Raw genomic sequence first — 27,273 nt, 5'->3', positions numbered from 1 at the left:
GATAGTGTGTTTGGGTTACTGAAAACAGCAGACTTTTAATGCTTTATTTGCTGGTGGGTTACGCTGTCTATAAGAATATACCATGTTTTAATTAGCAGTGATGTGAATAATCTATGTCTGTGAAAAAATTACTAAGTAGTTACTTAGTGCTTTGAAATAAATGTAGTGCTGCAGGTGTCAGTGCTAGAAAGAGGAGGACAAAGATTAGAAGACGTTTAATAGTAATGGAAACTAAATAAGACAGCTGTGGTTTTAACTTGTTCTCACTTCAGTTGGGCTGTTTCTGCAAAACAAAGTGGGCGTGGACAGCAGCTGAAACGAGACCTTTCTTCATGTTTAAGCTTACTGATCGGTGGTTTGATAACTTACTGGGTTGTGCTGCTGCTGTCGACTACAGGAAAAGCATGTTGGCTCCACCGCACATCACTGACTCGGTTTTTTCTGCTTGTGTGTCAGACTAGACAGGCTGCAGTCCCACCAGAAACAGTGACCGCATCCGTCTTTGTTGTGAACAGCTGAGCCTGCTGGGGCTAAACTTTAGCCCTTAGTCACACAGGCTGGTTAGCAACCATCTGGAAACCTATGGTAACAAGAGGAAAGAGGGATTTCTGGTAATATTCAGATGAAATCAGTTGCACCAAAACTCTGCTTTTGAATGTTTCAATCACAAGCAGTTTGCCACTGTTGTCTGTAGTGTCCTTGTCTACAAACACAGCATTTCACTCTTTGAGCTGTAATGAAACTTGAAAAACTTGGACTTCAAAGTAAAAGTTGTGCCTTACTGTTAAAATCAACACTTTTAAAAGGGTCAGCTTTTACTTTGAGGGCCAATGGCATCTTTTCCATTTTTGCATTGCACTTCTGACTTTTTCACTATGACTCGATGAGTAGTTGCTGGATGTTTGCAGCCAAATCAGCAACTGCAACAGTCGGCTAGTATCCGAAGCAGTCTCGAAGGTTTTCAGCACAGCACTGCATACCTCTCAACCAATTTCAAACTACCATCTGCTGAGAACCTCTAGAAAACACTTGACAACTTGTTGCTGGACACACACTTTTCTCTAGTGAGCAGCGGTTATCAGAGGTTCACTAACCCTCCTCTTGGCCTGCATGAGTGGGACTTTAGCAATCGATTTGACAGCGATTGGGAGCAAACACTGGCAACCTGTGGGGAATACACATTTTTCCCTAGCAACTGGTGGCTGCCAGACGACTGCTAATTGGTCATTAGGCCTTTGTGACTCTGGGCCTTTATTATTCACACATGTACTGCTAAATGCATTTTACAGTCCTTGTAAAATGTTTTATCTTATATGGGTCACTATGAACAGTCTCTTTAGTGGTAAAATACTAAAATATAAATAAAATAAAATAAATTATTGCGGGTTCAGCCTCTTTCAGGTGCTTCACAAGTAAAGTTGTTGTTGACTCTGATGGAAACCCCGTCACTGACCAAGGTGAACTTTAAATTGACCATCAGGCCGTCGTCTGTGCTGAACCCTGGCATGTTTACCTTCTGCTTTTGCATCTTCTTTTGTGAAAACTGAGGGAAGAACGAGAAGCATCCAAATATTTAAAAACACTGATCATCATCACTGGTAAACTGTTCAAATACCAGCCAGAAAACGCCCCGTTTAGTGTTTATTGTTCAGCCCTACGCGAAACTTGTTGAATGGAAGCCGTGATCGTTGCGGGCAGAGTGGACCTTTTATGAAATTGTTGCCCGTCTTGTTTTCATGTGATCACAAAACGACTGTGTGCCGATGGAAGCTGCTGAGTTGCGCTCAGGGCAGATTGTTTTCTTGTGATCAGAGGAAATGTATTTTTGGTTGTGACTACAATGACTATTTGTTTTGACCCCACAACACTCTGGCTGTGCGGCGCACTGTATGAGATTACGAACCAAGTTTCATGGGATAAAAAGCATGTTTGCGCAGATTCTTGTGTGCCTGCGCTAAGTGAAAGCAGCTGTGATGTTTGTCTTTCCTCACAGCGTTTTTGTAATGTTTTCAGATCCACAGCAGAATGACTGATTTCACCATATTTTATTGTTTTTCTTCTTTGCAGACATTTGTTTCATAAGAGCTGCGTGGATCCGTGGCTACTGGACCACCGCACATGTCCCATGTGCAAGATGAACATCCTGAAAGCTCTGGGCATCGCTGTGAGTGTGAAACTGGGTTTTATATTTCCTAGAGTGAGCACAGAGCAGGATATGCAGCCCTGAAAGGAAGTGATTTTATAGTTTAGGGCATGTTTACGGCTGGTTAAATAACAGGTGATGATAATGTCCTTCCTGGATCTTTTCACATATGTTCGCAGATCTATCGTAGCAGCTCCGAGTCATGCATCCTCTGATCCGTAATGGTAGCTGAGGATAAGACACGGGCGTCAAACATAGGGCTCAGGGGGCAGAATGAAGGCCGCAGTCCTGTCCACTCTTTAGAGTGTGAAAACTGCAAATAAGGAAATTAACTTTTTAGTGAGTTTTGTCCGTAAGAAGGGATCACGTCACAAAACTCCAAACTGTTAATTTAATCTAAGCCAGACGTCTGAATCATTCTCAGTTTTTACAGCCGTCTTACCGACAGAGACCTAACCCACTGTCTGTCCATGCAAGTGATACATAAACACACAGAATATGACGTGTTTTCCATGAAAGTGTTCATCATCAGTTTTGGAAATGCATAATTCATTAAATGAATGTTTTCTGAGTCTGTTTAAACTTTCTCACTTCTAAAGAAAGATGAACGACTTGCAGTTCTTTGAGACACTCAGCAGATAATATCCACTTTAGACCAGAAGTTGGGAAACTCCTGAAGCTGCAAGAAACGATTGCAAAACAGAAAGTGTTCGTTTGTTCAAAAACTGAAGGGAGAAAACATACAAACTTGTATTCGATGACTGCAATTTAAATGGTCCTTTACCAGCTTTACTAGAATTATTTCTTTTAAGATGGTGTAAATTTTTTTGAAACTCTTCTCTGAACCGAGTGGTTTCTGCCATGGTTCAGGTCTGCTTAGAAACAACATGACCAGGTTTGCATCAGGGGTTAGTGAGGGTGGTCTCTGCCTATGGAGAAACCTATGAGTGAGGGCCACAATATTGATGCTGTTTATCATATGTCCCTGCACACTGGTGTTTTTAACCATTATTTGCGTACTGGTTTATTGTATTTTCTAACTATTATTGAGGCATGTCTCTCAAAGCGAAGAAGCTTTAGTCCACCACTGCAACAACAGAGAAGCACACAGTAAAAGTACACACGAACATCTCAGCCAAAGGTCACCCCACTGACTTACATCTGCCAAGAAAATCACATTTACTTGCATCAGTGGAGAATATTTGTCTGACAGTTTGTTGCTGGCAAACTGTAAAAAAAAATACCATGGCCCGATGTTGGACTGGCCATTAAAGCAATGAATAAAAAAAAGAGTAGAGACCTAGTATAAAATGTTAAATAGTGACAGTTATAACACAAGAGTGTCATTGGTACTGGAACTGTTTACTTTACTACATTAGACATTGTTTTGTATTGTGTTTAACATTTAGGTTGAATTTGTTCAGTGATTTAAAAATTACTTTTTATTATTTTCCAGTAAAAATATTTTTTCTGTGTTGGCAACAGAACTCAGTCAATCTGTGACGCTCAGTGTTCAGAGCTAAAACGTTTTTAAGCTTTGAAGTAGAGGTTAGCTTGTGTCTCAGAACAAAGATGTGAAGTTTTGACATAGATCGAAGAAACTTTTAAAAAATGACTGTCACACATGTTGTTGATTGGTTAGACCCTCACTGTATCTTAGGTAGCATGACATGATGTCAGTGGGCACCTGTTGCTGGACAATCACACTGTGGCGTTCTTTCATGTCGCTCTGCTACAGTTGAACGCAGACTGTCTGGACGACCTGCCTCTGGACTACGACCTTGACCTGGGCCGTGTAAGTGGGGTGGGCGGCGTTGGGGCTCTGGCACTAGAAGCGGTGGTGTCCGGGGCATCCAGCGACGGCACGCTGAGCGAGGGCGGCTCCTCTGTGGTGCTGGACCCCGGCGTGCGGCGGGTGGGGCTCCCACAGGACTACCAGGACCCTGACACCCTGAGGGACAGCCCTGTGACCGCCACCACAGACACCCACACAGGTGACTGTCACACTCCATCTGATGAGTGCTCTTACACTGACACCCAGTGGTGTCTCTGCCCCATAACTCGCTTCAGTCATGGCTGCTGCAATTCACACTTTACAGAGCTATGTGATGCATCCTCACCCTCATAACGCCCTTAAACTTCCTCTTTATTTGATAATCAGCACTCTATTTGAGTGACTGCAAAAGAGGAAGCAGAAATACAATTTTAGCTTAATTTTATTGAATGAAAGTGTCCCATACTACGATCTATTATAGAAACATAAAGCTAATGTGACACTTTTGGCAGGATTTTGGTGATGTTTTCATTTCTCTGTAGAAAAACATGTTCTCTTGTCTTGTCCTGGAAGTATTACTACCATGTCTGTGTCATGCTTCAATGTCATCCTTTCTAACATCCTTTCGACTGGTTCTTATATACCACTATTCTGCTCTACTTGAGCACTCAAAGCAAGTCTATACACAACATATCCCATTCACCTACTCACACACACAGTTATGTAAGCAGTTTTTTATACTTCTAAGTGCTTTCTAACATTCATACTCCAATGAACACATAGAGGGTGTTCAGTGTCTTGCCCAAGAATACTTTAGCATCCAGACTGGAGCAGGGCTCAAACCACCAACCTGCCAATTAGATGACCCGCCTGAGATCTTGAGCCACAGACATTAACACTGAGTCTTAATTCTAGGTTCTGTTTAGCAAAACCAAGATTGGATTGCTCTCAAATGACTTTACATTGTTATTGTAGACCAGAACAGCTGGTTGTACCTGGCCAAGTTTGGACTGCACCTATTTATCATTACTTTTTGAAGGGGTTTCACACAAGACTTTCAGACAGCCGTGAAACTGAAAACTGTGAACCCACTCTGTAATCTGAATTAAAAACAAAGTTAAGTCGCCAGAAACTCAGGAATAGCCCTCTTTTTCTCTCTTTCAGGTGAGCTCCAGCCAATGGCGAGCAGCGCCTCAGTGGCATCATTTGTCATCGCTGTGGAAACGGGTCTGTCAGATGAGGAATTGTCTTTGGAGCAACCTCAGTTGGTGGACAAGTCCTGAGAGCAGCACAGCAGAACCTAACCAGAACCGGCCCAAACCAGACTCTAATCAGGTTCAGATTAGCTAAATAACAGACCTGACTGTTATATTTAAAAAAAACAAAATGATGAAAGAGAAAAAAAATGTATCTGAACCAAACCTGACCGCATTCGACTGAGCTAAACCTGAGCTAGGCCTAGGATCTGGTTCTGGTTTTCTCTCTTTCCAAGTGGATGCTAAACCCAGATCCAACACCAGGGTTCTTCTGGGCTCGTCTACATGGATATGTGATACAAGATTTCGCCAAACCAACTTGTCTGGACCAGAAATATTGGAACTAAGTTAAGTGGGTGTTTCCAGTGTGTCTCAGTCCTTTCCTTGGTTCTTGATTTAACCAGGTTTTTTCTCCAGTGCAACTCAGTCTGCAGATGTCTTGGTTAAATGCAGCTCTGCCTCAGTTTCTAAAAACAGCCAGACTCGCATCTTGATATCCTTACGAACCTTTCGTTGACCCTGACAAGCTTCCGCAGTATAGATCGAGTCCTTCATTTCAAATGCCACCAAACTTTTCAAGACTTTTTTTGGTCTCCTGACTTTGAGGACTTTCAAGCAGCATTAGGTTGTATTTCTGTATGCAGTCCGTGAATATAGAGTAAGGTTTTGTTCGGTAACTTTTCTCTGGATCTCCTGGAATATTCTCTGTTACCTGGTTTTCCCGAATAGGGAAGCACAACAGCTAAACCAATCATGATGGACTGCTCGCTTCCTCTCCAGGTCCGCATTATTAGAAAACTGTTAAATCTGCTTATTTTAATTTGCCTGCAAAAAGGCCAGGCACTGTTTCGTGATGTGTGTGTGAGTATCTGCGGTGGATGATTTACATTTTGCAAAGGTGGACATTTATTTTGAAAGGACACAAGCTACTCTGAGCAGTGGCTTTTTTTCAGTCTGTAGTTTATGTAAAGAGGTAGCTTTGTCCTGAAATAATTACTACCACAGTTTGACTGCAGTATTGAACGGCAATTACACGCAGTATTGTTTTATTTTAATTTCCCCCCCTTTTTCCCCGTCTGTGTTATTCTAGGCTTCGTTATCTTAACAATACTCTGACAGTATTTAGTTTGGATGCTTTCTGTCCACAGTTGGGTTTCCAAACAGGGTTCCTATGTTTGTCTGCAAGAGCGATGACGTTTAAACCACATTTTGGTTTGTAGATTACGGTTCTCCACAGAAAATTCTGGATTGTTGTAGCGGTGGCATTTCAGTACAAGAGGTTCATATGGAGGCAATACATCGTGCACCCTGGGTAATCGGGTCAATAGACATCCTGTTATGTTTCAATCAGCTTTTAAAATATTTAAAACAGTCAGACCTTAGAAGGTGAAAACAATTTCAGAAAATGGGATGAAAATGTGACATTTTTGAGATTTCTTCTTCAAACCCATAATCACAAAATACAATTGCAATAAAGGTAGCAGTCGAGTCCATACTTCGGCCAGTGCCGGGTCAGATAATGTTTTTATTGGCATGCCATTTGGGAAAATTCTATCACCACGGTGCACGAGAAGGGAATAACAGAAGTTTAAAAACTCCAACGCTTGCAGTTGGTGTGCTGTATTCCTTTAACATCAGAAGTTCGAGTTGGGATCGAAGTTTAGAGTTGACCACGTTCCAGCTGTAGTAGTTGGAATGACGGGCTTATTTTGTTCCCTAGCAAGGTAGAGTCATTTGGCCATAAACAGTGAATTTGTAATCTCCGACTTCTCTGAGGTGAACGTGAGATTTTCAGCTTCAGGTGGAACACAGCACGGGGACGGTTTGTTGTGGTTTGTGACCTCTGACGAACTCGTTGGTCTAAAACGGTTGTTGGAGATTCCTACTTTTTGGATCAACTCCAGCTACAAGAAGTATTTTGTTGCAATTTTTGCATTGATTAGTGTGCAATTAATGTAGAACTGATTTTAATTAGGAATGAGGTATCAACGTCTGCCCAGCCTTTAAGGTACACAGTGGAAACTCTTCCCTTGTCATTCTTCCGTCGCCTTAACCTTAACTAAGCAAACTTTGTGGCAGTCATACATCCAAATGCCACGTAGGAACCCTGTCTATAGCGTTGCCTTGTTTTGCTGTTTGACTGTCCAGCCGTCTATCCGTCTGCCTGACCACACGTGTCTGTTACCATGGCCTCATGCTGCCTTTTTTTTTCCTTCCTTCTTTTTTTTTTTTTTAAAAGACACATTTACCTTTAAACCCTGACAATCAAGGATTGGGTCCTTTACTTGCTAGTCAGGGATCCTCTCTCTGAACCTTAGGAAACCTAAGAAGCGCTTTCAAATCTGCAGTCAGCACACCACACAGTAGAGGTTAGATACTATTACTACTTCCACAGATCAAGAAATCATCAGCACCTCCTGTGAATTAAAGTACCTGGCATAGAGAAATCCTTTTAGAGCTTTAGAGACAGATTTGTGGAAACGCGTTTCATCAGGATGTGTTCGTCAGCTCAAAGCCGAACATGTAAATAAATAAAGTATATAACACAAGTCCACTTTGCCACATGGCATCACTGTCAGTTTGTCAAATTGGTACGCAGACTGTGTAGGGCTGCGGTCGCATTGTGGTGTCGGTGGCACCACGAGATTCCCGAAAATGAGAAAGATTGTTGTCTATTTTGATACCAGAGGAGACGTTTATTTTTGTAAAAAAGACTGATTTCCTTCCCACCCTCCCGAGTCTACCTGTTGCCTGGATGATTCTCAATGTGATTGAGCATTGACCAATTATTATCGATTATTTGTATAATTGTACATACAGTTTGCAAAGGACCTTGATGCTATGAGCCTAAACTGTTGTTATAAGCTTCTCTGTAAAAGGTTTTGGGTCTGATTTGTTTTGTTTTTTTTCTTTCCCCTCTCCTCTTTGCTGTAACCTGATGAAAAGTGAGAGAAATGAGACCAAAGGGCAGACTGGAAAACCAGCGCTATACTGGTCCACCAGGCAAACTGGATCGTATGAGAACTTCCAATGCTTAAATAAGAAGACATAAAAAATTTAAATGTTGTGCAAGGAAAAAATAAAATAAAATCTTGTCCTGACAAGAGTAAAAGACTAAATTTAAGTCTTGTGTTTATTGTTTACTTGTCTTTTAAAACTAATTAAAAGGAAATGCAATTTGATGAACAGACTGATATTTGGAAATTCGAGCTGATACAAATTTGCAGGAATCAAAGACGATGGTTGTGTGGCTGTCTTCAGTCCTCCCAGTGGCTTCTTTTTCTCTCAGATTCTCAATGAAGCAGAATTTATGTTGTGAAATTCTCCGACTTTAGTTCCAAGACTTCACCTTTCCTGTCTTCATGGTTCAGCTTCAAACCTGAGAAATTAGTCCACACTAAGATCCACCAGTCACCAAGTATCCTGTAAACACTAGCTGACTGAATCTAGAATGGTGGAGGGCTGATAACACATGAAGATGACTGATTTGTATGCCTTGTCCTGGCCTATTTTCAGTGAGTGATGTTTTAATTAAAGTTGCTTTGTGTTATAAGCTTTAACTGCGCATCGACATTTGCACTTTCATCCTCTTACTGTGTGACTGCTGCCATACAGTGGAAGTGAACTTTTCTCTTTTCTTCTAGTAGAGACTGATGCTGCTGTGGCATCATGTTCCCCCAGAGAACTCATAATAGAGGCCAGACCTCAGGTTTCATAAGGGGCTGTGGGGAAGGACTCAAGATGGTCCAGAATGAACGGGGCCCTATGGAGCTACAACAACAACAAATTACATTTTCTAGAAAGGGAAAAAAAAAAGCTGAATTTCTTTTTATTTTCAATAGATACAGTATAGGTTGTTTTTTCGATCTTTTATGGGTGTCAGTTGTAATGAAATCACTTTAAAGCACCATCAGCTGTTTTGCAACATCCAAAATTGAGATTTCAGGAATGAAATGGCAGCAGCAGAATTTCTGGCAGCACCCTATTAATGGCCTCTTAAAGGCCCTGCCGTCATGTACCCAAATGTTTAGAGAAATATCTATTCATTTTATGTAAATGGCATTTTAGGTCACAGAAAACGGAGCTTTTATTAAATAAATAAATAAAAGCAGGATTTCTGCTTTTAGGTGTTCAGAAGAAAAACTGAGACTTTGTCTTTTGGCATCATCGTGTACTTCTGATCTGTTTCGACGTCAGATCGGCCAACTTTTTTATAAAATTTGGGTAATCACCACAGGTTACTTTGGCATGCCCTCGACAGCGGCTTGGCCTTTTCATGTGGATGAAAATATTTTTTTCAGATTAATAGATGATGATAACAATAATAATAATAATAATAATAACTGTATGCAGCCCTTTACTTACTTTTTTTTTTTCTTTTGAATTATAACTGGAGTCAAAAATATTTTTAATGAAACTCATCTTTCGTATCCTGTTAATACATTATTTCAAATTAAGAAATATTTAGGAAAGTTAAGTTTTCTTGCTCATGTTAACTTTAACCTCCTAGGACCTGGTGTCCACATCTGTCCCATTTTGGGTTGTCTTGACCAAAATACAAAATTTTGCTCTACAGGGGCCTGATATCCACTTACAAGGACATTATACTGCCACTGTACAATCGAAATTTAAAGCGAATGTCCTCCTATGTGGATCTCACTTTATTTCAGGAACAAGAAACCGGTAAAAAAATTAAAAAGTAATTCTTTGGTTTTACATTCATCAGGTCCCAATCAGCCCAAATAGCACAGAAAAATTAAAAATGCATGCCAGGAAGGAGGTTAATGTGAATGCTTTAATAAAGATTATTTCCTCATTAAAAATGAGGAATTGATTCATCATCAGACAGGAAACAAAACCCAAAACAGCTCGAGCTTTGACGTTTCCTGCTGTTGAAGACATGGACAGAAAATTGCAGCCCTCGTTTTGGACATTTTAATAAATAAATAATAAAATTTTGTAATCAGCTTCATGTAATTATTTGAAATAAGAATACAAAAGAAATAATGTAATCTTAATAAACTTGCTTTTTGTGATCACAAAGGTTTAGAGGTAATCATCTAAACATGAGAATTATATTTTTAATGTTGCACATTAACGTGAAATGGTGAAGACTACAAATCATAAATGAGATGCGAGGCTGTGATTCCACGAGACAAACCTTGTGATTGGCAGTAATTATAGGTATGACATGGAAGTTGAGGTCCTTTAAAAAGGAGTTTTTCAAAAAGTCAAAGGGGGGACTGTTGTGTCACTGCCAGTAATGACGTCTGATTGGCTCTTTTGTTTAGGTATTTTTTCTTGTGTACGCTGTGGTTTGATTGGTTGCCCAGATTTTTATTTTTATTTTTTCCCTTCTCGCCTTGCATTTGTTCTGCTTCTTTACAAAAGTCTACTCCTTCTGCTTCAACTTCACCTCACTTCTGTTTTGTGTCTTTACATGTTTCCTGCTTCTGTTTTTGCCTTTTTTCTATCTGCTCTTTTAGATTTTGTTACTTTTTGTTCCAAGTCCCTAACCTTCTTTTTTTTCTTTTTTTTTCTTGAAGCAAATGAGCCCTGAGCCATGTTTATAGATTGCTGATTTTAGGTTACTTTAAATACATTTCTGCTTTTTTTCTTACAGTTTAGAGAAAGGAGGAAATCCAACCTTTCACAAAGCTGAGAGAATTCATGTGCTTTGCAGCCGCGGTGATGGTTGCGATGAGATCATGTGTGCGTTTCTTCAATATTGTCGTGGATTTTTGTTTTCCAGAACGTTTGTGTGTGAGTGTGTGTGATTGTCCCATGCACGCAAACATAAAACAAATACACATACACACACGTGTAAATACAAGGCGGTATGACGCCATGTTGTTTCTGTGTTTCAGTTGTTGCACGTGTCCTGATTCAGGACAGAATTTAAATAAAGTTTTACCCCAAGTTTTTGTTTTTATTCCAGCCTGGTGTTTGTGTCTCATGCTTGAATGTCGTGGGTTTCAGTTATTAGGCATGCATGCATACACATATATACTCCTTGTTGTATACTGAAACAAACCCAAACCATGCATTCGCCAAACAGACTACATCCCTGACCTTCTAATGTTGTTCTGTGCATCCACATGTTATAGTTGGTTTAATGCATGCAATAAGGTGTCATTTAGATGGCCCTTTAGTGGTTTTCAAGTCTAAACAAGGACAATAGCCAACATTAGTTTATCTAATGGTACAAAGAGTTAGTACCATGTAATTTTTCTTTTCCTTCATTTTACTGGTTTGTTTTGTTTCCTGCTGGAGCTTTTCAAGTGCATAGTATTGTTTACAAAATACATAGTCTCAATTTAAGAAAAAAAAAAATCCAGTTAACTATTTTTATTATTTGTAATTATTATTGTTATATAGATTTTTTTTTCATATTTTGCATTACTTTTTTGCTTTATCTACTATAATTTTTTTTTGTTTCAGATAATAAATGGAGACTGTCATTTTTATGCTTTTCAAACAAAGTTAGTGAACTAGAACCATAGATTGTATTTGGTTTCTGTTGTACATTGAAACTTCAAGGTACTGGTTTGACGTGTTTTTGGTAGTTCAACTTTAAGACTGGAAGTAGAACAGAAACTGTACAGAACTACATAGAAACTCTAGTCACAGCTTTCCTCAAGACTCAGCATTACAGCTGGTTGGTTTCCACTGGTCTTCAGGTAATACAGAATCAGGCATTCCTTATTGCTGCTCTGTGAGGAAACCTCTACAAGAAGAAAAAAATTTAAATCGATTCAAGGTAAACATTAAGAATTTTGGATAGCATTTTACCATAGCCTGTGTTCAGAGTCACCACCTTTACTAATTCACTACTTGATGTTGAGTGTCTTACCCAGTATGAAAGGAGAACAGGAAACAAAACTTTTCTCTCATCTTAAGTTAAAATGGCAAAAAAGCACCAACGATTGTGTGACATCAAGGCAGCACAACTGACAAATGTTCTGAAATTCTGAAATTAAGCCTTTAAATATTATTTGCTCCATGTTAGCCAGTAGATGGTGTTATACTTTCAGTTTTAACCTCCTCATTTCTCTTCTGGCTTCAGCAAATTCATCTCCACACGAATGTGGTCACTGTTTCCGCCACCTACACACACAAGTGAAATGTGTATATATATATACAGGTATATATATATCTATATAGATAGATAGATGGATATATATATATATGTATATATTATGTTTTGTTGTTGTCATTTAGTTAATATCAGTTTGAGCTTTAGTCCACCTGTGCCCCATTAAGTTCGAGTAAAAAAAAGGTCCTGATAACATTTTACCTGCTAATAAAGAAGGCGACATATGACACACATATGTTCCAGGTAAATGACTTTAAAGCTCAGTGAACCTTTCAGAACTCTAATGGTGTGTAAACTAGATGTAAATTAATTGATTGTAAATGTAATTGTAAAAAAACAAAAACTTCAAACTTGACAGACATCAGAATAGAGGTGGGCAAATAATTTTCCCATGAGAAACTGGGATTGTTTGGGAGTGCTGGACTAACAAGCTTATAAAGAGAAAGAAAATGCAAAAAAAAAAAGTCTACAGGATGGAAGCATTAACTTCCATTTTCTTGCAATAGGTCTGGCTCAAAATGTGAACTTCCTAAAAGGACAAACTCTTTTATTACAGCTGCTGGCACTTCTTCATTCTCCACAACATATGTGAATTTTAAAGAATCCTGGTTTTTACTGAGCGGTAATGATACAAAAGGCAGTGACATGAATGGTTCTCCTCACTTTTTCTTGTTTGTCTTCGTGCACTGTGTGATTCCATGGGACCAGCACCTGCATCTTGAATTTACCTGCAAAAAAATGTCAAGACACACCTAACATCTGTGTCTCTCACTCACTGACACACACAAACACATACATTACACACTTGTGTGCCATCACTTCCAGCATGGCTGTTGACTGACACAACCAGCCGTCTCTGGAGAGGAACTGCTGCCTTGAGGTGTGTCTGTGTATGTCTGAGTGAAGCTTTGTCCCTGGAGATGTGTCTGCAGTAGAGAAACAGTGTGATGACAGCTTTTCTGAGAAGTCCGTATTTCTCCTCCATTTTCTTTGTTTCTTGTAACGCGTTACTGCCCATCTCTGCCAGTCACTGCCAAAGGCTCTCTTAGGCTCAGGACTGTGAACTGTCGTCTGTGAGGCATGAGCTGTGTTTTGTTTTTGACATAGTTCATGGTGGAGAATATCTGCTCACATAGTATGTTGATCTGAAGATTGAGATGACTCCGAATGCATATTTCTTCATGTTTATGTGTCAGGGATGGCATTCAGTGTTTCAAACACGAGTTTGTCTGGTGTTGGAAGGTTCTCAGTATCACTCCATTTGTGATTCTGAACGAGAGCGGCCTTCTGGTGTGAAGTGTGACGCTTATTTTGAGCGACAAAAAATAATAAAATATAATTTTATTTTAATATTTCAAGATCACAATAATCTTCCAATTTAGAACTACAATTTTTAAAAAAGAAAGAACACAAATAAAATATACTTCAATTAAATACTTATAATTTATTTTCCCAAGCCACACAGAGCCACAGTATAAGGATGAAAGAGCCGCGGGTTGCCAACCCCTGTCTCAGTGGTAATCGGACCACTAGGTGCAGTGACTCCCAGGCGAGTGGCTCCAGCAGATCCCAGGAACAACATCCGAGATCTCGGTCCAGAGGAGCGCAGTCCTAGGAACAGCTAAGATACTGAGCAGGACACTCAAGGTCCCAGGCCTCTGGTAGAGGACCCAAGGTTGAAGGATAGACCGCCTGCAGGGGCAAGAGGGGAATTTAAAAGAAAAGAAATTATAATTATAATATATTAAAGTACCTGCTAATAACTAAAGTGGAACAATTACAAATTTGAAATTTTAACATCTCACAGCTTTAAGAAGTGAAGGTGGCTTTTCCATTCAGAACTTGTACTTAGTTGATACATGCCTTGTACAAGCTCGCTACTCTGAACACATCCAGAGCATTATGATCAGAGCAGCTGGGATACGATGTATCGGACTGGCTCTGTAGCGTATTTTAAAGGGATGAATATATTTACTGGAGGGCTGCACCAATAAGCTTACAAAGAGATTAATGCTTCCATCCTCTAGAGCAGTTTTTTTTTTTTTTTTTTAAATTTCCATTTGCTTGCAATATTTAACACAATAGCAAGCATAACCATTAAAAATAGAAATTTCCAGCCAGCTTCCTCTTTCTTTTGTATCATAGAATGAACATTCCAAATCCTTCCTGTTTCTGTGAACTAATTTTTCTCCAGTCAAGTCAGAGCCAAGGTTGCATCTTTACAACTACAGCTTAAGAAAACAGATTTCCAGAATCCTTGAAGCCCAATATATGAGTAGAGAGTCACAGGTGAGGGGAGCAAGTAATCTTCTCTGGCTTTGTTTCCAAGTTGCAGTGAACAAACAATGACCATGTCCATTACTTTTAATTGCATAGTTAAAAATGTCTGTTACTGGATGTATTGGACCAACAATTCACCCTTCTCCTGGACAGTGGTCAAATTTCTATCCAGCCGTTCAATTCCTGGAAGCAGAAATGACGAGTCAGGATGAGTTAGTCTGAAAGTTAGTAATCTGGATTCGGACTTCTCTGAGCCGTGGCATTTAGACAACTACGATGTGTTCCACTATTGTATGTGCAGTATTTTTGGAAGAATATGAGCAGAGTCAGTGGCTGAAAACACAATTTTATCACACATTAAAGAATATGCATCACTAGCCCAACCTTGTTTTTCTGCGGTGCGACTACGGCTTCAGTCTGAGGTAAAGCTGGCATTTTTTTTCCTTTTATATGAGTATATGAATTGCACAGTTGCACTTAAAAGTATCTGTTTGAAATAATAAACTAATGGGTTTTTTTATTCACACAATCGGGCCCTTTATGATTCTGTTTCAGGAGTTAAAAAAATTTCTTTGTGTTAAATTCAGTGTTGTCAAATGAGTGTCTGGAAAGTATGAATATATACTTAATTATAAATGTTGTGTTAATTATGAAAAATAAAAATTCCAAGGCCTCAGCATCTGAGAACCACTGATGTAGCTGAAGACTGCTGTCAGCAGGCCCCACACAAAAAGCTCTTAGTTTTTAGGTGACAAACTCTAAAAGACAAAGACAAGCCTTTCGGTAACCTTTTTGTTTGTTCTGACTTGTACTGGCCTATCAAGTTTGAGAACACAGGTAAGAGTTCTTTGTGGAGAATTAAAGAGGGAACAGATTTTCTCAAGAGTTGTTTGAAAACCATTGGCTATTGTCTGATAAAATAGCTTTTTTATTATGTTTTTCAAATATTTATCTGTAAACAATGACAGAAGTAAAATTCTTTGACCTGAAACCATGGCTATCATCCAATTCAAGTAACTTGAATTAGAATAAAATTGACCTCAAATATTGTCGCTACTGGGCAGTTAGGTTTAAGCACAGTACAAGATCCAAATGTCCTAGCCTATCACAATAAATTATTTGGGGGGGGGGGGGGAGAACAACACCATTATGACATTTATGGTTATGATTTTTTAAAAACACTTTTGGTGCTGTCAATGGGAACAATAAAAATGATGTAATAAATAAAACATGCAACTACTGTCATGTAAAAACATTGTTTTGCTTTTATTACAGCTTTCTCATGTGACATGTTATAACACATATTATCATAGCATTTCTTTCAAGCATATCAACGATGAAAAAAACTTTTATTTACACTTTAACGGCAAGAAAAAAATAGTAAATAGCAGATGGCACTCCAGGAAAGTCCACCAGACCAGAAAGTGTTCACTAAGGTCACAGGTCAAGGCAGCACAGGGCTGTTTTCCCTTCTAGCACCACCTTTATTGAAACCACAGGAGTTCCCCCCTGCTGGGCATTAGAAGTAATGCATGTTTAGCCGCTCCTGCATTAGCTTCACCTCTGTGGCCCAGAAGCTAGCGCTTTTATATGGAATAAAATTATGAATTTGAACAACTGGTCCCTTAACGCAATTGACACCCTATTCTCAACGAGAAGCCTGGGCTTGCGAGAGTCCGATTATCCTGCAGGGACGTTTCCTGCATGATGGACGGGTGGAGCAAGTTGCGCGTCGAGTGCCTGGCGGGACTGTTGATTGAGGACATCAAAGATATCTCCCTATTCTGAACCATGATAACAGGGTTCCTGCTTATCAGTGCTGGCTTGGCCCTGGCTTAAAGAAAGCTGTTACTGCTGTTCAAACCCCCACAAGACTGGCTGCTATGATTGAAGTGATGGGAAGGGCCTTTTTTTCTCCTCTTGTCCCTGATGTTGTGTATTTTTCATTGTTTTTCTTACCATTCTACCTCTCTCCGACCTCTCTTCCAATGTGATGTTTGTGCTATGTACCTATGGTCGGAAGGGGTCCAGTTTCACTGCAGGTAACTGTACGTGTAACACGCAACATGTATGCATAACTTTGCATGTGACAAATAAAGGATCAGTTGATTGTTTGACTGACTGATATATACAATCATTGATTTTCCACCTGGGTTAAATCTCACTGGATGACTCTCTGGTGTCCAGTGAGGAGGCGCCTGTGCACAGCAGGGGTTTCTTCTCTCTTGAGAGCTTGTTGTATTTTCTGCCAGAAGACTCCAGTGTGCTGAACAGCCTGTGGCCAACTCAGGTAGCTGCGCTTCTTCACCAGACTCCTCATTTGGTAGTACGGAGACAGCTGCTTGGCTGGTATGTCCTCCAGAAACACCATGATCAACACATCCTTGTGCTCATCGAACAGACGGTAGCTAAAGACACCACACACAGAACAGACAGGTGAATAAGCACAGGAACATAGTGACATCATTGGGTGCAAGGACAGAGATGTTGACAACACCTGGCCATTTGGATCTCTCTGGAGCACCACTCGCTCTGCAGGTAGTGCTGGCTGATCACACAGATAGTCTTCCTGCTGTTATAGATGGCATCTGTGATGTTTTCGACAATGGGCTTACCTGTTTAAGATAAGAAGATAAGATAAGATCACCAAAAAATGCACAATAGAAATGGCAGGTGAATTGCTTGGGAAATTAAAAGAACAATTCTTGGTCTTGATTAAATTGTGTCTGTTGGTTTTGAAAAATCTGCACTGGCTGTCGTGCTGATTTCACATCAAGCGTGGTTGTTAAGTTTTTATGCCAACTAACAATTATAGAAATAAAAAACAGAAATGGGTCCAAACCGAGTCTCAAAAAAAGAAGTTTAAATTGCTGACAAAGATGTTAAGAGGAAGTGAGTGATGCAGAAGAGAGAGCATGACTTTGACTCAAACAGTCAGAATCAACATTTCAGCTTCTCATTTCCAGCATTTCATAGTGATGAGAAAAGCATCTATACCTGGTTCAAAGTCTCTGTGGTGCAGACAGAGTCTCCAGCCCTGCTGACCCTCCAGCTCTGGAAGCAACTCTCCGCAGACCCAAGCTTCATCATGAACATTGTAGGAGACAAAGGCATCGTAGCTGTGAGGAATACCTTTCTTCCTCTTCTTATTATCATAGAGAAAGGCCAGGAAGAGGTAGTAGGCATAAGTGAGGTGTGACCTCAGGAAGTGGTGAATGAAGGATATAAGAAGAGTAAGCACAACTAGAAAAAAGCTAGAAATGAAGCAGAGAAAATTAGCATCCATCCGACAGGAGTCGATATCAAAGTCCAGGAATTTTTTCCCCTGTTGGCTCACAGGAAATGCACAAGTGTACTGGTGAGCATTAATGACCTGTGTCTGGTTGCTGCTTTGAATCCACCTGTTAAATTCAATGCTAGAGCACTCACATGTTAGACGGTTGAAAGCTAGATCCAGATAGGTTAAAGCAGGGAGGGAGCTGATCACATTCTGACTGACTAGTGTCAATGTATTGTCGCTGAGTTTCAGCCAGGTGAGTGCCAGCAGTTTGGCGTCAGCCAGGAAATCCAAAGATCTGAGTTTGTTGTTGGAGAGGTCGAGCATTGTCAGGTTTGGGACAGGCCAGAACACTTCAGATGTTAAATTTGAAATCTCACTATTAGATATCTTCAAAGACGTCAGTTGGGGGGTGTATTTAAATGTCTCAGGGTGCAATGACCCCATAAAAAATTTCTCCATCCATAAGTACTCTAAAGATGTCAGACCATTAAGTACGTCTGACGGAATTTCCTCGTGAGTTTCCCTTTTATCAAAGATAATAAGTTTCTTCAATTTGGTTAAATATGAGAAAGGATGTGCATGATGTTGTATGTTCTGATTTTTGGTAATATGGAAGACCAGAGTATTTAAGTTTGTTAGTCCCCTAAAATACTCTTTTACGTAACCCCTACATGACACTTTAAGAGTTTGGAGACTTTTAAGTCCTTCAAATATTCCCGAATGATCAATGCAACTGTCGTCTGATTGTAATTCCAAGTGATCGAGGGAATGGAGTTTTTTGAAGTCTCCTTGCTGCAAATCTGTCAAAGTGTTGTTGTTCAAATACAAATATTTTAGTTTTTCTAAATGTCCTTTGAAGCTATGCTCAAAAGAAAAAATTCCATTCGTTTCTATTTTCAGGGCTTTCAAATGAGGCAGATTTTGAAAAATATGCGATGTGATTCGGGAAATGCGATTGTGGTTTAGATTGAGGTGTGTGAGTGCCCTCAGATTTTTAAAGTCAGAGCTGTTGAGTTCGCTGATGACATTGAAGCTCAGGTCCAGAACTTCCAATGTGGAGAGTCCCCGGAGAGCAAGTGGCACTTTGGTTAGAACGTTCTTCTGCAGGTCCAGGTGTTTGAGCCGTGTCATTGATTGGAGTGCACGATCAGACATTGTGGTCATCTTATTAAAAGGTAACCTAAGCTGAGTAATTTTGGAGCAATTCCGCAGCAGGTTATCATTTGCATGGATAATTTTGCTACTCCCTATATCGAGACTTTGTAGAGAAGGAATCCGGCAGGCGATATCTATAAGACCGGATTTTATTGGGATTTGCATGAAGTACAGTTTAAGATGCTTAAGTGAGTCAGCAGTCTTTAGCATCTCACTGTATGCCTTAAAAGTAACATTATTGCCATCCAAGTAGAGTGAAGTTAGGCTCCTCAAGAATGTTTTATTTGTTACATTCCATTCAATCTTACTATTACATCTCCTGAAGTCCAGTAACTGCAGATGAGGAAACATGTCTTTTGTAATACTGAACTTTCTGAGTTTACACCAAATTATATCCAGTTCCCTAAGGTTTGAGCTATTTAAAGGCAGGTCAGAGGACTGAAAAGAGGTAAAAGGATTTCCCCCAATGGACAAATTTTGTAAATGTGGAAGTGTTAATACTGGAACAATAATTGCAATTTCAGACAGAGAATTGTAGCTCAGATCTACTGAGGTTATGCTGACCAGGGACTGAAAGGCTGCCTGCGAGATGGATGAGATCAGATTGTTATTCAAAGATAATTCTTTTAATTTGGAAAGACCCTGAAACATATTTTCTGTCACCTTTGAGAGGTTATTTCTAGCCAAGACTAGAACCGTTAACTCTGCCAAGTCTGCAAAAGCTCCATCATCAATGTGTACAATCACATTACTTTCAGCGTATACAAATTTGAGCTTAGATAAATCTCTTAAATCTTTGCAGGTGATGTTTGAAATCTTATTTGAGGAGACATTCAGTGATGTTGCATTTCTGGGAATGTCATCTGGAATAGCAGTGAGGTCACGGTCTGTGCATACAATGGATGTAGTATTTCCCTTTTGAGGATAGGGAATTGTGCAGTTTTTCAGTGAAAAAGCATGTGTGGGGTTATAGAAACAGAAGCAGAACAGAAATGAGATGAGTAGCAGAGACCAACTTCCTGTAGCTAGCATGGTGAAATGCTGTTTACTTCAGTTTTTGGACAAACTTCGAAGGGGCAATATTTAGTTGTTCATAACATCTGAAAATGATAGGAGAAAAAAATTACTCTTTACAATTCAGCATTCACACCTTTTTCAAGGAAGCAATTTTTCATTCAGTGTTTTCATAAAAGCCTTTAAATACATTTACTACTACTAGGGGGAACAAATGAGATTTAAGGCCTGGACAAGTTTGAAACCTTTTGTCCTTCACAATGGAAAATGACTGAAAATAAAAATAGCCAGCTCCTAATTTGATAAATTCTGCACCCAGCTTTGAAGTCTCCAGTATCATTGAATTGCAGCCAGATGATGCTCACTTCACGTTTTTCTAATTTCTTCACTTTTTCCCAACACGCATGCGTTCCCCTTCTCTCTGTACTTTACACCGAGTGTAGTCTTCAGAATGTCTACCCCCCTTCCTTCTTTCACATATTGGCATGACCCCAGTCTGTCTTTGCATGTGATTGGCTGCATGGTGTGCCCATAAAAAAAATCCCTGCCCTGTCTGCATGGATTTTTAGCAAGGCTGAAGTTTAAGCTCCCATATACCAATGGGCCATTAATAACACATGACACATGAATTTATCTCAAAGGCCAGATATAATTGTGTCACGGGCTGGGTGTGGCCCACAGGCCATATATGAGGAAGCTTCACTGTTCACATTTAAAAATGATGCTTAGCCAGTGTATTTACAGGTCATGGCAAAGGGTTAGATTTACAGATATCCATAGGTGATGGCATGGACTTAATAAAAAATGTACATACCTATGTTAGTGTCATTTTAATACACAGTCAGTTTCTTTTTTTAAAAAACCCAAACCATTCTGATTAAAAGAACTCCCAAAAACTCTTTTCTTGACATTAGTGAACTAGCAGAGCTAGGCCAAGCAGATGGCGCCACTTTAGGGAACAAATATGAAGCAGCAGAGATGAGGTGCTACATAAAGGTTACCTTGTATGTAGCACTTTTTGACTCTGGTCATAAACAAATATTGCTTGCTTGGTTGGTAACCTAGAGCAGTTGCTGATTAAGTTCAAAATAAAATAACTTGCCTGCTTTAATACTGCTTAACCTCTACTTTCTAGTCACTCATCAGCCTAAAGTTATTTCATGCTACGGATTCTCAGAAAACATCTCGGATAAAGTACATGGACGTAGATACCCAAACTCTGAAAAATACAGAATTCCAACGACCATATCCACAAACCATAGATAACACAATACAAACCTGCACACTGCTTAACCTATATTTTACTTACTATTCTTTGTGTCATGTGACGTGTAAATGTACCAACACAGTCCAACAGTTTACACTTAAATTAACTCCACCTGAGGATAATTTTGAATTTTCTTACATATTATGATTAGAATTGCAGTAATTCAGTAATAAAATATTAGCATAACTATTTTAGACTTAAAGTAGATCTTACTATGGGTAATTTGTTTTTAATATACTTTTTTAGAGTTAAGTTGTTCCATTTCTAATAAAAAAAAAGTCCAGTTTAAATTGTCTTGCAAAGTAAATGTTATTTGCATTAAATCTGACCATATATATATATATGGTCAGTGGTTTTTCATTAAGCAAGATAAAAGAAACTTACCTGTTCCAAAGACTGTTGTTTCTTTCACCAGCTTAATTACAGAAAAAAAAGAAGAAAAAAACCCCAAGCTGTAACCATTGAGGTCAATCTGACAAATTATAATGGAGTAAATTCAGAGTGAATCACTTGTACAAGGAAGAGGAAGTTGGATGGTTCACTCCCACAGATGATGCTACTTCTGCAGTCTGTCTACTCAAACCCAAGTTTGACTGGTCCATGAAGTAAAACACCAGAATGAAAAAAAAATTACTTTCTGCAGCTTGCATGCATGTCTTCTTTTTTCCTTTTGTTTTTTCATAGTTTTTTCCCCAGTATTTTAGATGAGCCTCGACCGTTGTCCAATTTTATTTATTGAAAGGGATTTTTCAAAAAATTTGTTTTAGTTGATTTAAACATTTTAGCATTTTTGAAGTCCAGAAAAGTTTTGCTCTGCAGCCTTCCTTCCTGCCCTCACATCTTAAGTGAATAGCTTAAGGCCTGTGTACACAAATGGGTTGCTTGCTTCCTGTTTCTACTTTGTGGTCTTTAAGAACACTCACTAATAATACTTCATGTTTCTGTATATCCTGTGTGAAATGTCATGTACATCACTGCGCAAAAGTTTCCTCACCCAGGGGCGTCCAAGACACTGGTCTGTATCTATCCCCATTTGACGAGGATGATGCCATCATTTAGCTTGTCTAGCCACAGAAAATGGCAGCACGTGAGTCACAACATTCAGTCTCAAAGCTGAAAAAACAGAACCACTGACTTGCCTTTATTTTATTACCCTTCTCATATGAAACTAGGTAACACCTCAAATCCACCTCAAATCCACTCCAGGCCTTTTGTCTAACGAAGGATTTTCCCACACCTGCCCAGGAAACAGCTAAAAAATTTCTGCTCCCCAAGATCAACAAAACAGATCTTGGCCTCTGCTGCTTATTTCACTTCTGTTTTTATTTCATTGTAAGAAAGCAAGTGAAAGGTTACTTTACTCTTTACTGAAAATTCAAAAGACATGCCAGTTATATGTGCAACGAAGACCTCACTGCTAATCCAGTGACATTCCCAAAACTAAACCTCACGTCAAATTGAATTTTTAATGATTATGATTGAATTGCACATATTGCTCCAATACTAAATCTACAATATTTGTCTGCCATATAATAACAAAAAGCTTAGGGTATTTTTTCTCATTTTTTGCCTCTACAGCGTTCATGGTGAAGCTTGGGTCAGAGAATTGCTTGAAGAGGTGGAGGGTTAGCGGTGTTGGAGACTCTGTCTGCACCACAGAAACTAATGATACAAATGCTTCAGTTTTTTTTTTTTATAGATCAAAAGTTCACAAAGCAACAGGACTCCTGTTCCTTACTTCATCTAAATGCTATTGTTGGAAAGCTAAACTTCCTCTTTTCACTAATCCTGAAAGTTTTTCCACACCATTATATTTTTTTCTTTCTATGACTGCTCTTCTATCTACGAATAGCTGCTACGGTGTCGAAACAAGAGTAGCGATCGCATTTTACTCCAAAAATGCATTTGGAATGCCAGATCTAGATATTTGAAGACTGACAACTTGGTCAAAAGCTACTCACTGGTTTTAAAAGAGTAGAGTTTAGCTCTGCAGAAATCTCTGCTAGTTAACTGTCATGGCATCCTGGATCAGAGCATATGCAAGGTTAACGGAACAAAATTCTGTTGTAGATGCAAATTTTGGTGACGGATAAGTTACAACATAACCTGGCAACATATGTTGAAGGTCACATGTTAATTATAGTTGGGTCCGTATATATTTGGACACTGACACAAGTTTGTTTTACCTGATTACTGAAACATTCCAATTATAGTCATATAAGTATAGTAAGGCTAGATATTAACTTTCTAATTTTGCATTTGCTTTCTTTTCATCATAACGCTCACATACCAAATGAAGACTTGAGATTTTAATTCAGTTCAATGCATTATTATTTATAGTCTCAACTCACAACAACATTCACCTCAATGTGCTTTATATTGTATAACAGACCTTACAATAATAGAGAAGAACACCAACAATCAGATGACCGCCCCTTTGAGCGAGTACTTGGTGACCGTGCAAAGGAAAAACTCCATTTTAATAGAAATAAGCCTCCAGCAGAACCAGGCTGAAGGAGGAACAGTCATCTGCTGTGAACAGCTGGGGGTTTGAACACCCCATTATGAACATTGTATCATTTGTCTTATACTAAATTCAAGTAATGGAGGGAAGACAGATCCCTGAATGCCTGAACCCTCTTAAAAGCTTCGAGAAACCATTCTGTCAAAAACTCCAGGTTTTATAAATTTAAGGTTTTACCAACAAATAAAATGAGATTTTGTTTTCAGAACTGTCAAATTGTTCAGATTTTGAAAATGTAATTGCTTTTCAGTGTGTTAGTTCACTGAAAATGTTGAAGCTCAGGTCTAAGAGTTCTGGCGTGAAGAGTCCTCTGAGAGCAGCTGGGACCAGGTAACTGAGCTCAGTGAGATTAGACCAAGACTTTAGCAGGATGTCATTTAGACCGCCAGTTTTCCTAAATATTACATCAAAAACTATTAGAGGAGGAATTTGGGAGGTGATGTCTGTGAAATCTTTACCTATCCACCTTTTTATGACGCATAGCTAAAGATCTTGACTTGAATGAGCTGTTTGCAGTATTGTTTCATAACTTTGACCCAAGTACAGTGATGTTGTAAATGTCTTAGACATTCTACTCAGCGTCAGTGATATAGTTGCTTAAGTCCATCAGCTGCAAATGAGGAAATATGGTGAACAGAGTTAACACCAAATTAGATTTGCTTCCTTTGAGCTATTTAACAGCAAGTCCTAATGCCCTAAGCTTTCTGTTTTTACATGGCAGTAGTATGGGAGCGATATGTGCAACTCAATCAGGATGTAACTAGAACATAATTTGAATGTTCAGTATAGAGAACTGTGCAGTTGTTCAGTGAAAAAGCAAGTGAAGTAACCCTTCACTTGCTTTTTACAACAAAATAAAAACAGAAGTGAAATGAGTAGCAGAGGCCAGCTTTCGTTATCTATCATGCTGATCTCGGGGTGCAGCGGTGTTTTGTTTTTCTTTGTTGAGGAACCTGTTGCTAACGTTGTATTGGTATTCAGCTTATCTGAGAAGGACAGCAGAAGAAAGGAAACCATCAAGTGTTTGTTTGATCGCATTATAGTGTCCAGCATTTTTGTCATGGTAACTGTCTGATTCTGATTCTCTGACCCTAAGACATTCTTCAAATTCTCCACTTATTCACTCACAGTGTTTTGTATATAATACCCTATGTATGAATGACCGCAGACAGCTGTTGAAAAATTTCAAATATTATAAGATGCTGATGTCTAAAACATCTGGATTAAGATCATGGGCACCTCAACGTTTATATTTTTTGGGTGAGTAAATGTTACAGTTGATATATACACATTAAAGTTTTGTGCACATAAATGCATTTATAACATTCTGTGGCTGAACTGTATCCCCTTACAAAAGAGAGTTTGAACTGCACCTGTAACTGTGATAATATATAATTATGTCTTGATGCATGCTCAGTCATCCAGGTAAGTATTTTCCTGGAGGTCAGTTCCTTGATAATTTCTTGATTATGCAAATTGTCATAACCATTGATCAGCAACCACTGATCAAAGCCCATTGATCATTCGTCAAAGACCAGTGATTAAAGACCATAAGTACCATTCAGAGAGAGTTGGGAAATGGCTGCAAAACCTCACAGCCCATTGTTCATTCAGTGGGCTAGGTTCAGTTATGCAAATGTAAGGTTGATGAAACCTGCAGTCAGCTGAGACTGAAGAAGTCACTTGGATGAGTGATGAAACGTTTCTCCCACTGAACACGCTACGTCCAAATAAACAGAATCAACCTTTTGGGATTATATAATTATCATTTTCCTAAAAAGCTGATTCTGTTTTGCATTTGTTTTCTTTGGAAAACTTCTTCCTAACCAACCGGTCTCAATTCCTCCCCCCATCAGTCAACACTGGATCCTCGCAGGGCTGCGATCTCAGTCCCCTACTGTACGTACTGCACGCCTATGACTGTACATCATCCCACCAAACCATCATCATCATCAAGGGCTCACTTCTGATGGAGATGAGACAGAGGTAGAGAACTTGTCCCGCTGGTGCTCAGAAAACAACCTGATGCCAAACGTCCTTAAAACAAAAGAACTCTTGGACTCCTGAATCATGGACTTCAGGAGGCACAGACATGTCTACTCCCCTCTAATTATAAATGAAAAATAGGCGGAATCTGTTTCCACCTTTAGGTTTCTGGGCACCCACGTCTCTGCTGATATCACCTGGACCCACAACACCGTCACCCTGCTAAAAAAGGCAGCGGCAGCAGCTACACTTCCTCCATGTCTGGATCAGAAGGTGCTGCTGTCCTTCTACTGCTCCTCAGTGGAGGGCTTGTGTCAGAGTAAATTGTTAAATGTTGTAATTGTTTTACTTAAATTTGTAAACCGTGCCTTAAACTGCATGGTTAGATATTCTTCTGTTCCTCCCCTACACATCTGTGATGCTGGGGGAGGTAATTAGCTGTAGCTGTTTAACTGCAGGCACATTCCATGTGAGATTCTGGTTTCCTTCTCTTCTGAGGGATGTTCACTCCCGGCCATTTAGGGGCTCGTCTATGCTTGCATATGGTGAACCATTAAAGTTAAGCTGTATACGGGTGTGGGGAGATGACCTTTGGATAACCAGGAAATGTGGTTAAACAGTTGTAAGCAGGAAGTCATGTACACACACACATTCTCGCACATGCATGCACACACATACAGGGCCCGACACACCACAGGGGGATTTACGATGGGTGGTGCTTGTGTAAACTGTAACTGTATTCAATAAAAAGGCTGCATGGAAGGCTGTTTATTTGAAGTTGGCTAGGAAACAGGTGAGGAGCGTTCAGCTCCAAGAGCTTGGGTTCCGACCAGCCTTCCCTTGCTAGCAAGTAAAAAACTGGCTCCGTCGTTGTCTTGCTTTCTTCATGAGTGATGAGTCTCTGAACTAGCGGGCCTGCTGAAAGCGCAGACCCAACAGCTTGCTCTCCTACTGCCTGGATTTTTGGTATGCAGGGGCCACAAGGAGAACAGGAAAGCTACACAAAGTGTAATTAACATTGCCCAAAAAAATCACTGACTGCCCTCTGCCACCCATGGAGGTCATCCGCAGATCCTCCTATCTCAGGAAAACCAGTGCTGTCACAGGTGACCCCTTACACCCCAATCACCACCTGTTTGACCTGCCCCGCCTCAGGTCACTCATGTCCCAAACCTCCAAACTCACAAACAGCTTCTACCCCTGGGCCATTCGGACTGTCAACAAACACTATCCCCCCCACATCCCACCCCTGCCCACTCACCTCAGCAATCTGTGCCACAGTCTGACCAACCCCCATAACTCATGCCACTCACATATGAACTCTATACTCAGAAAAAGTCCTTTGTACTACTTCCAAACACACCTTCTGATCCAGACATGGAGGAAGTGTAATAACCTTTTGTCTTTCTCTTGATTATATATATTTCTCCTGTTTGTTATTTATTCCTGCTGTCTAACTATTTATATTCTATTCCTACACAGTTGGCGTGGAGCACCC

At 39.6% G+C, this 27,273-nt stretch overlaps 2 protein-coding genes across 2 annotated transcripts in view; one reads left to right on the top strand and one right to left on the bottom strand.

The window, feature by feature from the left end:
* rnf150b (ring finger protein 150b) overlaps nt 1-11,092 on the top strand; it is a 30,296-nt gene extending 19,204 nt beyond the window's left edge. The window contains exons 4-6 of the mRNA XM_003456457.5: nt 2,068-2,164; nt 3,882-4,137; nt 5,082-11,092. Coding sequence (XP_003456505.1) covers nt 2,068-2,164; nt 3,882-4,137; nt 5,082-5,200 — 472 coding nt within the window. The 3' untranslated portion in view covers nt 5,201-11,092. The remainder of the gene's footprint in view (nt 1-2,067; nt 2,165-3,881; nt 4,138-5,081) is intronic.
* A 4,699-nt stretch (nt 11,093-15,791) lies between these two features.
* Nucleotides 15,792-22,096, bottom strand: LOC100700947 (toll-like receptor 13). The gene is made up of 4 exons (XM_019363297.2): nt 21,650-22,096; nt 17,547-20,084; nt 17,047-17,164; nt 15,792-16,957 (listed from the first exon to the last, which is right to left on the bottom strand). The coding sequence occupies exons 2-4, from the start codon at nt 20,014-20,016 to the stop codon at nt 16,711-16,713; spliced, it is 2,835 nt and encodes a 944-aa protein (XP_019218842.1). The 5' UTR covers nt 20,017-20,084; nt 21,650-22,096; the 3' UTR covers nt 15,792-16,710.
* Nucleotides 22,097-27,273: the final 5,177 nt, after the last annotated feature.

The sequence above is a fragment of the Oreochromis niloticus genome, linkage group LG3 (assembly GCF_001858045.2).
Source record: "Oreochromis niloticus isolate F11D_XX linkage group LG3, O_niloticus_UMD_NMBU, whole genome shotgun sequence".
Taxonomy (NCBI): Eukaryota; Metazoa; Chordata; class Actinopteri; order Cichliformes; family Cichlidae; genus Oreochromis; species Oreochromis niloticus.
The sequence above is the reverse complement of the archived record's forward strand: the minus strand, read 5'-3'. Positions and strand labels throughout refer to the sequence as shown.

Coding starts and splice junctions, on each gene's coding strand:
- LOC100700947 (XM_019363297.2), bottom strand. CDS start 20,016: ATGCTAGCTACAGGAAGTTGGTCTCTGCTACTCATCTCATTTCTGTTC. Junction 17,165..17,546: donor CCACAGAGACTTTGAACCAG/GTATAGATGCTT, acceptor TATCTTAAACAG/GTAAGCCCATTGTCGAAAAC. Junction 16,958..17,046: donor AGAGAGATCCAAATGGCCAG/GTGTTGTCAACA, acceptor TGGTGTCTTTAG/CTACCGTCTGTTCGATGAGC.